The 13,442-nt window shown below is 38.1% G+C and overlaps 1 protein-coding gene across 1 annotated transcript; it reads left to right on the forward strand.

The window, feature by feature from the left end:
* The first annotated feature begins 7,829 nt into the window (after positions 1-7,829).
* On the forward strand, positions 7,830-9,308 carry LOC131018131 (uncharacterized). Its single transcript, XM_057946852.1, has 3 exons — positions 7,830-8,200; positions 8,250-8,634; positions 8,733-9,308. The coding sequence occupies exons 1-3, from the start codon at positions 7,830-7,832 to the stop codon at positions 9,306-9,308; spliced, it is 1,332 nt and encodes a 443-aa protein (XP_057802835.1).
* Positions 9,309-13,442: the final 4,134 nt, after the last annotated feature.

Below are 13,442 nucleotides of genomic sequence, written 5' to 3' on the forward strand. Positions count from 1 at the left end.
TCAATGAAAATATATCATTAATTTTGAATAAACCAATTCAAACTTCAAAATTTTCAAAATCCATCATACTTCATTAAACATAAAAATAACACTATTAAATTTACCTTGGAGTAGGAGCGCGTGGCAAAGATTTGGTGTTTAGAATTTTTTATTATTATTTTTTTTTTCAAGTCTACAGAAACGTAAACCTGCTCTGATACCACTAAATGTAACACCCTAATTATAAATTTTGTTCTAATTAAATATCATATAGTATTTTCGCAAAAGTATCGACAACCTCAAATAATCTAATTCCAAAATCCTGTAGAGAACTCAATAATCGAAAGTAAATCGACCAAATAATATTTTTAGGAAAATAATCACCATACACACTAGACGGAAAACATAATGTTAATTTACCAAAGTACCTAATATTATATGAGAAAGTCAAATATGATTCACTAGAAATTCATAAACTTTACCTTTAAAATAAACTAAACTTCAAATCCTAAGTTTTCCTTAACCAATAAAGGGTCTTTAGTAATATTAAAGACCCTTTAATATTACTAAAGACCCTTTATTGGTTAAGGAAACTAAACTTCAAATCCTTTAAAATATTACTAAAGACCCTTTATTGGTTAAGGAAACTAAACTTCAAATCCTTTAAAATATTACTAAAGACCCTTTATTGGTTAAGGAAAACTTAGGATTTGAAGTTTAGTTTACTTTAAAGGTAAAGTTTATGAATTTCTAGTGAATCATATTTGACTTTCTCATATAATATTAGGTACTTTGGTAAATTAACATTATGTTTTCCGTCTAGTGTGTATGGTGATTATTTTCCTAAAAATATTATTTGGTCGATTTACTTTCGATTATTGAGTTCTCTACAGGATTTTGGAATTAGATTATTTGAGGTTGTCGATACTTTTGCGAAAATACTATATGATATTTAATTAGAACAAAATTTATAATTAGGGTGTTACATTTAGTGGTATCAGATCAGGTTTACGTTTCTGTAGACTTGAAAAAAAAAATAATAATAAAAAATTCTAAACACCAAATCTTTGCCACGCGCTCCTACTCCAAGGTAAATTTAATAGTGTTATTTTTATGTTTAATGAAGTATGATGGATTTTGAAAATTTTGAAGTTTGAATTGGTTTATTCAAAATTAATGATATATTTTCATTGATTTTGTTTTTGACCTTGAGACCTAGAAAAACTGATAATATGTATTCATAATCTGATTTGTATTTGAATAGAATGGCCGATAACACCGTTGACCTGGTGGTGATGCATAAAGCTGCTAAACATTGGTTCTTTAATAAGGAATTGAACCCAAGAATGGGAGCATTAGAGAATTTAGTGGCTATTAAAAACTTGTGGCTCAGGACAGGTGATCATGGAAGACGTACGTCAGTTCGAGGCGGCTTATAGGGTAGTTAATTTTGTTTCCCCGGCACACTACTTTACGGTTTATAACATATATAATAAATTGTTAGTTAGAAGGCCAGATCGGGTGGACAAGATAAATTTCGAGCAATTTATCGAGACAGTAGGTCAGAAGATTCACGATGAGTACAACGGAATACACGAAATTGACGAGAACTATGAGCCTATAGAAGTTAGCTCGGAGGAAGAGGATCCGGAAAGGACCCAGAAGGAAACAACGATGCAGATGACGACTGCAATGATGACGATTATGAGGACTAGAAGTTAGGATCACCTTCGAAATTCTATTATGATATTTTGTTTTCCCTTGAAATTAGTTATGGATTTGAGAACAAGTCATTCCTTTGGATTATTTATTTTCGCCAGGATATAATAATATTGGACAAGATTTCTTTGTGTTTTGAATATTTTATTGAGTTATTATTCACTATTATAAGTTGAATATTATGTGGTATTAGTAAGTGAAGGTATATGCTTTAATATATATATAAATATATCTATCCCTTATTTATATATTCAACAAGTAATTATGTTGAATTTCTAGGAAAATGAGACCGGGAGGTCCACAAGAAACAATCCAAATCTCAATGACAACACCGGGAATGATACAGAAGCAAATGTTGGCGATGGAAACTTAATACAAAATTTGATTACTGCACTCCAAGGTTTTGTCCAACAACAAACTCAAGTGCATAACCTTCCTAACAATGCACCAACTCAAATACAAACCAATCAAGTGATTGAGCAGTTCCGTCGTTATGCACTGCCAAGATTTGATGGAAAGAGTGGGCCGTTAGCACTTGAGGAGTGGGGGTGGTGATGGAATTGGAAAGGATATTTGAGCACATAGAGTGTGCTGACGTGCACAAAGCGTCCTGTGCAACTTTCCAATTCACTGAAGATGCCGATCATTGGTGGAGGTCGTATAAGAATGGAATGACTGAGGCTTAACGTCAAGGACTTACTTGGAATAGGTTCAAGGAGGTTGTAATGGACAAGTATTTTCCACGTTCATACCGAAAGCAAAAGCAAGCAGAATTCCTGGACCTCAAACAAGGAACCATGTCAGTCACAGAATACGAGAGGAAGTTCAATCTTTTGGCTTATTATGCTACTCGTATGGTGAATACTGAGGATCTTAAGGCTGATCGGTTCTTAAGAGGGCTTCGACCTGAAATTCGGGGTATCTTGGTGGGATAGGAGATTGTGGATTATGGATTGGCGGTAAGACGAGCTCATGAGGTAGCAACTGGTTTGGAGGCTAATGTTGTGCCATTCAAAGCTGGAGACAACAGTGGGAAGAGAAAGTTTGACATCAGTAACAAGGGAAAGGAAAACTTTCCAAATAAGAAGATATGAGAAGTACGTCCAGGAGGAGCACAGCGACCTCAGTGCCCAGAATGCAAGAAGTTTCACGCAGGCAAGTGTCTATGGAACAAAGGAGTTTGTTTTAAGTGCGCTGAGCCGGGACATTTTGCAAATACATGTCCCAAAGGAAGAGCGAATGAGCCAAGAACTGGAGAAAATGCACGATTGTTTGCTTTAACACAATAGGAGGTTGAAGGAAATGATGGAACTATGCCAGGTATGATATCTGTCTTTGGAATACCTACATTAGTTTTGTTTGATTCTGGTGCATCTCATTCGTTCATATCTCATAGTTGTTTATGAAAATTGGAAAATCTGTTGAAATAGAGAACATAGATCTTAGTGTAAGCATTCCTTCAGGACGAACCTTGAACACCAATATGATGATTAAGAGAGTTAGATTAAAGTTGGGTGAGAAAGAACTAGAAGCCAATTTGTTTGCATTAGAGATGCGAGATTTTGATTTGATACTTGGTATGGACTGGTTGAGTAGAAATTATGCCACAATTCGATGTCGAAGTAGAGAGGTGGTGATCTCTAAACCAAATGAAGAAGAGTTTGTGTTTCATGGAGCTAAGATTGGTGGTCTACCAAGAATAGTGTCAGCGATGAAGGCTGTGAAAATATTGAAGAAGGACAACTGCCAAGGGTTTCTAGTGAACATTATGGGAGTAGAATCAACGGACCCGACGATTGATAGTATATCAATTGTTCGAGAATATCCTGATGTCTTCCCAGAGGAGACACCAGGATTACCACCAGACCGAAAAGTTGAGTCCACAATCGATTTATTGCCTGGAGCAGCACCGACATCTAAAGCGCATTATAGGATGGCACCAAAGGAGTTGGCAGAATTGAAGGTACAAATTCAAGAACTGTTAGACAAGGGATATATACGACCTAGTGTATCACCTTGGGGAACTCCAGTGTTGTTTGTCAAGAAGAAGGATGGAAGCATGAGAATGTGTATAGACTATCGCGAGTTGAATCAACTCACGATAAAGAATAAATATCCGCTACCAAGAATTGAAGATCTTTTTGATCAATGAGAATGTGCAGGAGTGTTTTCAAAGATAGATCTAAGGTCGGGCTACCACCAGTTTAAGGTGAAGGAGAGTGATGTTCAAAAAATAGCGTTTAGAACGAGATATGGGCATTATGAGTTTGTGGTGATGCCTTTTGGATTGTCTAATGCACCAGCAGTGTTCATGGATTTGATGAATAGAGTTTTCCACCCTTATTTGGATCAATTTGTTATCGTATTTATCGATGATATTTTGGTGTGTTCAAAAAATAGGGAAGACCACGAGTTACATTTACGAACTGTGCTAGAAATTTTGAGGAATGAGAAGTTATATGCAAAGTTTTAAAAATGTGAATTTTGGTTGGACAGAGTTGCATTTCTTGGACATGTAATTACAGCTGAAGGAATTGAAGTGGATCCGTCAAAGGTGGAAGCGGTTAGTAATTGGAAAACTCCAACGAATGTCGCAGATGTAAGAATCTTTCTTGGATTAGCTGGGTATTATAGAAGATTCATTGAAGGATTTTCTAAGATTGCTGGAGCACTCACACAACTGACTAAGAAAGGAGTAAAGTTTGAGTGGACGGAAAAGTGTGAGCAAAGTTTCCAAGAGTTGAAGCAGAGGTTGATCACAACACCTGTTTTGACGATTCCTGATGGAACAAAAGATTTTGTGATTTACAGTTATGCGTCGATTCAAGGTTTAGGGTGCGTGTTGATGCAACAAGGGAAGGTGATAGCTTATGCCTCTAGGCAATTGAAGCCTCACGAGTTGAATTATCCCACTCATGATTTGGAGTTGGCTGCTGTGGTGCATGCATTAAAGTTGTTGAGGCATTACTTTTATGGAGGAAGATGCAAGATTTATACGGATCATAAGAGCTTAAAGTATTTCTTTACCCAAAAGGAATTGAATATGAGACAAAGAAGGTGGTTGGAGTTGGTAAAGGATTATGATTGTACAATTTTGTACCATCCTGGTAAAGCAAATGTGGTGGCAGATGCTTTGAGTAGGAAGAAAGAAACTAATGTTGTGATTCCACTTACACAACAAGAGGAGATGATCAAAGATTTTGCAAAAATGAAACTCGTAGTAGAGGCCACACAAGATGAAGCGGAGGCTATTATTGCTGCTTTGGTGGTTAAGCCTACGCTCCGCAATCGAATCAGAGATGCTCAGAAGAACGATGATTATCTGGTGGAGAAGATGAGAGTCAAGGAGGTGTTTGATGATATTCGAGGATTCACTGTAGCAATAGATGGAACATTGATGTTCGAAGGAAGAGTATGTGTGCTAAGGAACGACGAATTGGAAAGAGAAATTTTTGATGAGTCACACAAGACTTTATACACTGCTCATCCTGGTACTACAAAGATGTACCAAGATTTGAGAAGAAATTTTTGGTGGCCAGGAATGAAGAGGTCCATTGCTAAGTACGTTGAACATTGTTTGGTTTGCCAACAAGTTAAGGCAGAACACCAAAGACCATCTGGATTACTACATCCTTTAGAGATACCTGAATAGAAGTGGGAACACATAAATATGGATTTTGTGATAGGACTACCCAAGACACTAAAGCGTCACGATGCGATTTGGGTCATTGTAGATAGATTGACAAAATCATCACACTTTTTGCCAATCAGAATGACTTATACTTTGGATCAATTGGTGCATATTTATGATAAGGAGATAGTTAGATTACATGGAGTTCCAGCATCCATTGTGTCAGACAGGGATCCACGTTTTACCTCGAGATTTTGGAAGAGCTTGCATACTGCCATGGGTACTAAATTAAAGTTGTCAACAGCGTATCACCCTCAAACGGATGGATAGTCTGAAAGGACAATCCAAACTTTAGAGGATATATATGCTTCGAACTTGTGTTCTGGACCTAGGAGGTAATTGGGAAAGCCACTTGCCATTGGTGGAGTTTGCTTATAATAATAGCTATCACTCAAGCATTGGAATGGCCCCATATGAGGCGTTATATGGGCGTAAGTGTAGGTCGCCGATGTATTGGGATGAGGTGGTGAGAGAAAAATTTTAGGTCTAGAATTAGTCGAGAGGACAGTCGAGATAGTGGAAGGAATTCGAGAAGAATCAAGACTGCTCAAGATCGACAACGGTCGTATGCCAATAAAAGGAGAAAGGATTTGCATTTTGAGGTTGGAGAAAAGGTCTTCCTCAAAATAGCACCGATGAGAGGGATTTTAAGATTTGGCAAAAGAGGAAAGTTAAGACCTCGATTTATTGGGCCTTTTGAAATCTTGGATCGGATTGGAGATGTAGCTTACCGATTGGCTTTACCGCCTAATTTGTCTTTAATGCATAATGTCTTTCATGTCTCCATGTTAAGAAAGTATTTGCACGAGCCAAGTCACGCAATTAGTCATGAGGAGGTACAAATCAATAAGGATTTGACTTATGAAGAAGAGCCTATTGCCATACTCGATAGGAAGACACATCACCTGAGAAATCGACAAGTGACATTAATCAAAGTGCAATGGAGTCGACATGGGGAGGAGGAAGCGACTTGGGAAAACGAGGATGAGATATTAGCAAAGTACCAATCACTTATTAAACCTGGTAAGACCTAATTTCGAGGTCGAATTTTTTTTAAGCGGGTAGGGTTGTAACATCCCACATTGTATTATTATTTCTATTTTGAGATTTAATGATTTATTAAAATTCTAGAAAATAGTCTCTTTATGTTTTATTCTCGAGATTATGTGTAGGGGATTACATGAGTCCGAAATTGTGCCTAGATCAGATTTTTATTATTGAGTTGATAATACAGATTTATTTATTTATTTATTTGGGCCTTAGGATGAATTAATTTGCTGTCTATAAATATTGGGCTTTAGTTTATGTAGCAGGCTAGGTATATGACCTACTTTAATTTTATCTGATAAAATATCAGAACATCAGTATTTTCGAAATCAGTTCCGATAATTTAAATAAACTGTTCCTATCGCTGTGAACATGTGAAAACCGTTCCGATTCCCTCTCCTTTTCTGAAAACTTGCACAAACGGTTTCACAAACTGATCGTCTAAAAATCCTCATTCTCCAACTTTATATTCTGCCATCTTCTTTTCTTTTCACAACCATTCAAAAAACTCTCAAAATTCTCTCTGCTTAGGTTCTTCAAGTATTCAAGTTTTAGTTGCTGCCAGGAAATCAAGAATTCTTGTAAGATTAAATTCTAACTTTATTTGATATTTGTGTGTTTATCTCAAATTTAGTATGATTCGGAATTAGTTTTCTGATTAGGTTGAATACTTACGATTCTTCAAATTCTTTTAATCTTCAATTGTCAAGAAAGATATTATTTGATTAGTATTGGTTTGTTTTGCTTTCGTACAGTAAGTTTAGACTAGTTATTAATATGAAGATAATTATTACTCCCTCCGTCCCATAATAAGTGGCCACATTCTTTTCGGCACGGAGATTAAGAAAGTGATAGTTAGTGGAGATTAAGTGTGGTCCCCTACCATTTAATGTATTTTGTGAAACTTAATTAAATTTGTAGTCTAACCAACTTTTCAACCACCTTTTGCACTTTTTATAATTATAATTTATTTTAGTTTATTCGTTAATTTTATTTAAATCAAGAAATTAAAATTTCAGCCAAGTCCAATTTTTTAATGATAGTCAAATGTTGGCGGCAGAATGTTGGCCAACTAAATTCAATTAATGATAGTCAACACCTCTTTTTAATTGTTTTGATGATAGTTGGCTGATCCAAAAAATTAAAGCAGCCGATACATTCCAAAAATTTAAACTGCAGCTTTCGATACATTCCAAAAAAAAATTTAAAGAGGCAACAAGTTTCAATTCCAACAAAATGTTGGCGGCAGAATTTGCCTCCAAACCTTTTCATTTCACAAATGTTAGACAAATTTCAGTTTCCCCCCCAAAATCTACTCTATAAATCTGCCATCATTTGGCAGATTTGTACAAACCAAATTCAGAAAACAAAACAAGGGAAAAAAAAGCCAAATATGGTCAGCAAGAATCTATCAACACAAGAAAGAAACAAGATAGTCCAGTTTCTACTTTCAAACTTGAAGAATGGAAAGCCTCGTTACGGCGCCATGAAGGAGGTTTCTTCCCTCTTCAACTCTTCACAACGCACCATCACTCGTCTTTGGGCCGCTGCGAAGAAACAAAAGAAAAACGGTGAGGAAATATATTTAAGAAGTGCCAAACCAGGGGCAGCAAAGAGGAAAAGAGTTACCGTCGACATAGAGCTAATTCAAAGCCTAGAGCTACACAAAAGATCAACAATTAGGAGACTTGCAGTGGGGATTAATCAAAGTAAAAGCACTAGTTTGGAGGTGGGTAAACCAGGGGCTGATCAGAGCGCATTCAAGTGCTATCAAGCCTGATCTCACAGCCCCTAACAAGTTGTTGCGACTTAGGTTTTCATTAGAAGCATTAGAATTTGATCGCATTGTGATGGCGTTGAAGTTTAAGGCTACGGAGAACATTGTTCATATAGATGAAAAGTGGTTCTATATCACAAAGGTGGCACACAGATTTTACCTCACACCGGCCGAGGGAGATCCTCACCGAACATGCAAGAGTAAGACTTTCATAAAGAAAGTTATGTTTATATGTGCCGTTTGTCGGCCAATATTTTCTGAACAGGGGGACTGCCTATTTGATGGGAAGATTGGAATCTTCCCATTTATTGAACAAGTTCCTGCCAAACGTAACAGCAAGAACATACCAGTGGGCACCCTAGAAACCAAGCCAATTCAGTCAATTACTAGGGATGTTATGAAGGAGATGTTCATAAACAAGGTATGGCAAGGAAGTCTAGCATGTATGCATTGTGGAAGTGCTATGTAATGAAATATGCAATGAATTTTAAAGTGTTTTATTTTATTATTTCAAAACAGATTGTACCAGCAATCATAGCAAAGTGGCCTTCGTTTGCAAGTAAACTAATCTACATTCAACAAGACAATGCGAAACCGCATATTCATGACTCGGACCCTGATTTTAGGGCTGCAGCCACTCAGCAAGGATTCGACATAAGAATAGTTCATCAGCCACCAAACAGTCTGGACACAAATGTGAACGACTTGGGATGGTTTAGAGCTATTCAATCGATTCAAACTGAAAGGGCATGTTACAACTGTGACGATCTTGTAAAAGCAGTTGAGGAATCCTTTGCTCAATTATCTCCACATACATTGAACAAAGTGTTCCTAAGTTTGCAGTCGTGTATGGTGGAGATAATGAAACAAAAGGGCCATAATGCATACAAGATCCCACACATGGGGAAGGATGCATTAATGAGAGCGAACCAGCTCCCAAGGGATTTGGAAGTGCCTATAGAGTTGGTGGATGAGTGCATAAACTATTTTAATGATAATGCACCAATGCATTTGGTGCAAGAGGTTGTGGAGAAATTGGGCTATCCATTTTCACAACAAGGGCTGCTCAATGATTTCCAACAGCTAGGAATATAGTAAAGGGCTGCCTTGTTTTTGTAAAAGGGCTGCATAGTTAGTAAAGGGCTGTATAGTTAGTAAAGGGCTGCCTTGTTTTTGTAAAAGGGTTGTATAGTTAGTAAAGGGCTGCCTTGTTTTTGTAAAAGGGCTGCATAGTTAGTAAATGGCTGCATATTTTGTAAAAGGGCTGCATAGTTAGTAAAGTAGTGCTAGCTTTTGTAAAGTTTTCAGTGTGAATGAATGCAATGCAATGTCTATCTATTTTGAATGATTGCAGCAGATATAACACCAAAAAATGTTGGCACCAGGCGGCCATAAACCTTCATACACCCAATACAACACCAAAAATGATGGCACCAGGCTGCAAGCAGCCCGATACATCAACCAAAAATGATGGCACCAGGCGGCCATAAACCTTCATACACCCAATACAACACCAAAAATGATGGCACCAAGCTGCAAGCAGCCCGATACATCAACCAAAAATGATGGCACCAGGCGGCCATTCACAAAACGCAATCAAAAACCAATACGACCAACAACAACCACTAAATTCTCAGAAATGCACCAATCTCAACAGATAATTCATCATTTCAGCACCATTTACACCAACAACCAACAATGTATTCAATCAATCCCCACCGTAAGCACGAAAAAAACAGATCAGACACACGAAAAGGAAGCTTCTCACCGAATAAGGGAACATTTCCTTCAGTATCTGGAAACGTGTCAGTTTCTTCGCCGGAGGGGGCTGCACCTCAGTCATCGGAGGGGGCTGCACCTCAATCATTGGAGGGGGCTGCACCCCAATCATCGGAGGGGGCTGCACCTTAGTCTCGGGGACTTGCGTCCAACCAGCCGTGTCCACGTCGTCGTCGAGGGCTGCGCCGTACTCTCCAACAGACCACGGTGAGAGTGTGTCGGCCACAATACGGCCATACAGATCCCCATCCGAATCGGGGGTTTCAGGTGGAGATGGATAGGCCGAAGAGTCGGCTGGAGACGAATGGACCGGGTACCCTTGAACCACAGAGGATTCGGGCGGATCGAACATCAATCTCCGCCGAGGCTCGCCCCTCACAGAGGATTCGAGCTCCGATGACGCCGGAGAAGCAGTGGAGTCGACGGGGTGAAAGGGGGAGCCCTCGCTCAGAGGGAGAGGCCACTTGCTGCTCAGTTTCCGGCCAAACAATGGAGAATCGACGGCGGGAGGATGGTGCAGCAGCACGCCGCTCAGTGAGACGACCGGATCCGGCGAAGCCGGAGAGTCAGTGGCAGATTTCTTTCTCGTCATCGTGGCGGGTAAAAATGGGAGAACCAGAGGGCGACGGGCTCCGGTGAGGCGAACCAACGGTGAAGACCCTCAATTCAGATGGGTAACAGCCTTCTCAACGGCGATTCTACCGATAATCAACGGCAAAAAGGCGATTCTACCGATAATCAACGGCGATTCATATGAGAGAGAGAGAAACAAAGTTGTGGTGGCTAGGGTTATACGCATAAAGGTGTGAATAGGTAGGTGTCATTATTTTGTTTAATTAGAAAGTTAATTAGTGAGTTTAATTAACTCTAATTTTAGCTTCTTTTAGAAAGCAGCCACTTATAGTGGGACAGACGAAAAAGGAAATGTGGCCACTTATTATGGGACGGAGGGAGTACTATTATATTGTTATTCTATGAAACCTTCTAAAACTAGTTTTTGTTTGGTAAAATGCGAATTTGGGAGACAATAATGTCACAAATAGTTTTAATTTCAATAAAGCTTGGAGAAAATTTATGTATGGCGTTGATGTTGGTTTGAAATTCTTTGTTTTGAATTTTATATTAATATTTTTATTTCAAAAATCTAGCTATTAGTCTCCAGATGAGCATAACTTATTTTCACATAGTGGCCTACGGGTTTTGTTTGTTAAAAGAGATTTTAAATTAGTTGTTAGATTTTCACAAAGTTAGAGTCATTATGTGGCCAGAGTTCAGTTAGTATACGTATGTTTGGATGGATCAATTAATTGAATCAGTTATACTAATTTGATTTGGGTAACTGGTTATCGGAAATTTTGTATAAATATTTTATTTGATTTACAAAGGTTTATAGATTCCTAGTACTCTAACTATATTTATGTTTATTTTTATCAATGACTCCATAATTTTTTTAGAATATATATATATATATATATATATATATATATATATATATATATATAGTTTTGTTTGTATATGTCACATCCCAATTCTTGAAACAATAACTATAACTGGGGTACGACTCATCATTTAATATGAACAAGGGAAAAACCTTGTGAAATCCGAAAAAAAAGATAACAATCGGGCTTAGCCCCTTTTGAAGAAGAAAGACAGGTATTCAAGTGATACGAATCAATCAAAAAGCATAATAACTTCAGGATCACAAGTTTAGTGTCATGCTTCAGATAACCAACATTTAGAATGAAATACTTGTGAAATAATAGTCTCGGCTCAACAGAATAAATATATTGTTTAGAGTCACAACATAAAGGTCTTAAGTTAAGGAAACAAAAGACATAGATTGACTAGTTCTACAGCGGAAGTCAAAACACGGAGTTGAACCCTAGCCTCAGCTCGCCCCGTCAGCACCAGCCATTAACCTGAAAAGCATTTGAAGATTTTTGGGCTAAGTACTAATGTACTTAGTGGGCTGCAACTTTTGAAACATTTCATAATCTGAAGAACAGTTTATCCAATCATACATGACTTAGATGGTTTTGAAGTGAAATAACTTCTAAGCATGTTAAAACATTTCATATAATACTTAATTATTTTGCGCGCGTTTGCACACTCTATTCTGTTACTCGCTATGATCCCGGACCTTTTAGCCACCGACGGATCTCTGTCGCCCGCTTACTTGAACTGAGGGCGTAACCCAGACAAGTTTACTTTGACCTTGGGATGCTACCCAGGCAGGCCCTTATATTTCTCATGCTCCGGAACACATCCAGCCGAGCACCCTTATAACGCCTCTGGTTAGTGCTCGATGGAGATCAACCCACCGAGTCAGCTAACAAGTGTACACAATTCTCAAACAACGTTTTAAGTCATAAGAGAACCTCAATTGATTAACTGTACGAGCCTTAAACATGGTAGAGTGTACAAAAATATTTTATTGGATAAACAGTTTATTTTTCATGAACATTTAAGCTCATATGCTCAATCATACATTTGGAAAATAAGCCCACCTGTTTAGGCAAAGCCTATCGTTTAACTTATCTCTGAATCGGAATAGCAGTGCTAATCCTCCTGATGTTCAAAGCCTATAAGAAATCTATTCTTAATAGGTCTCTTAAATCTAAACTCAAGTCACGGTAAAGTGCTTAACATTCTATGATTCACTTAGCCGGGTTTTCAAAATGTAGTAACCCGCTCTTTTATCAGTATTTTAATTACAGTATTGTGTGTTTATCTATCTGCCAGTAATTGAAGTTTTATGTTTTCTATTATGTTTCTGAATTTATGAATCTTGGTGACAAAGTCACTTAGCTTACAAGATGCTTTATTTATCTTCGCGTGTTTAAGACCGCGATGAGAATCTTTGAGTTGATGAATGATTAATTCGAGTTATAACCAACTTAGCTAAGTTGTGTTATTTACCAAGATAGAGTTTATCTTCGCATGATTTACCAAGTCGTGAATTAATTCCGACTTTGAGGCTAATTAAATCTACGGATTTAATTTATGTATTAGAACCACGAGCTAATTAAATCTACGGATTTAATTTATGTATTAGAACAACGAGCGAATTAAATCTACGGATTTAATTTAATTGTTAGATACGATATTGCAAGACACGGAGCTAGTATTTTTAATAAAAGGACGACCAACACTGGAGGATTTATTTAATCACACCCTTTTAATCCCTCACACTCCACCTACCCCTACTTACGCCTACACATGCCAGCACCCAATTGAGAAGGAATAGTGAAGCAAAGGAAAAGGAGAAGGGACGTGTGCTGTGGCAGCAGCGCCCCCTCGACTTCCACGCCAGCGCTGCCCAACCAGCCAAGTCCACGCCAGCGCTGCCCAACCACAGCCGAGTAGACTAGGCTGTCCTTGCAGCCCTACACAGCAGCAGCAGTGCCCCCTCGACTTCCACGCCAGCGCTGCCCAACCAGCCAAGTCCAC

The sequence above is a fragment of the Salvia miltiorrhiza genome, chromosome 3, assembly GCF_028751815.1.
Source record: "Salvia miltiorrhiza cultivar Shanhuang (shh) chromosome 3, IMPLAD_Smil_shh, whole genome shotgun sequence".
Lineage (NCBI taxonomy): Eukaryota > Viridiplantae > Streptophyta > Magnoliopsida > Lamiales > Lamiaceae > Salvia > Salvia miltiorrhiza.

Coding starts and splice junctions, on each gene's coding strand:
- LOC131018131 (XM_057946852.1), top strand. CDS start 7,830: ATGGTCAGCAAGAATCTATCAACACAAGAAAGAAACAAGATAGTCCAG. Junction 8,201..8,249: donor GCTGATCAGAGCGCATTCAA/GTGCTATCAAGC, acceptor GTTGCGACTTAG/GTTTTCATTAGAAGCATTAG. Junction 8,635..8,732: donor AGGAGATGTTCATAAACAAG/GTATGGCAAGGA, acceptor ATTTCAAAACAG/ATTGTACCAGCAATCATAGC.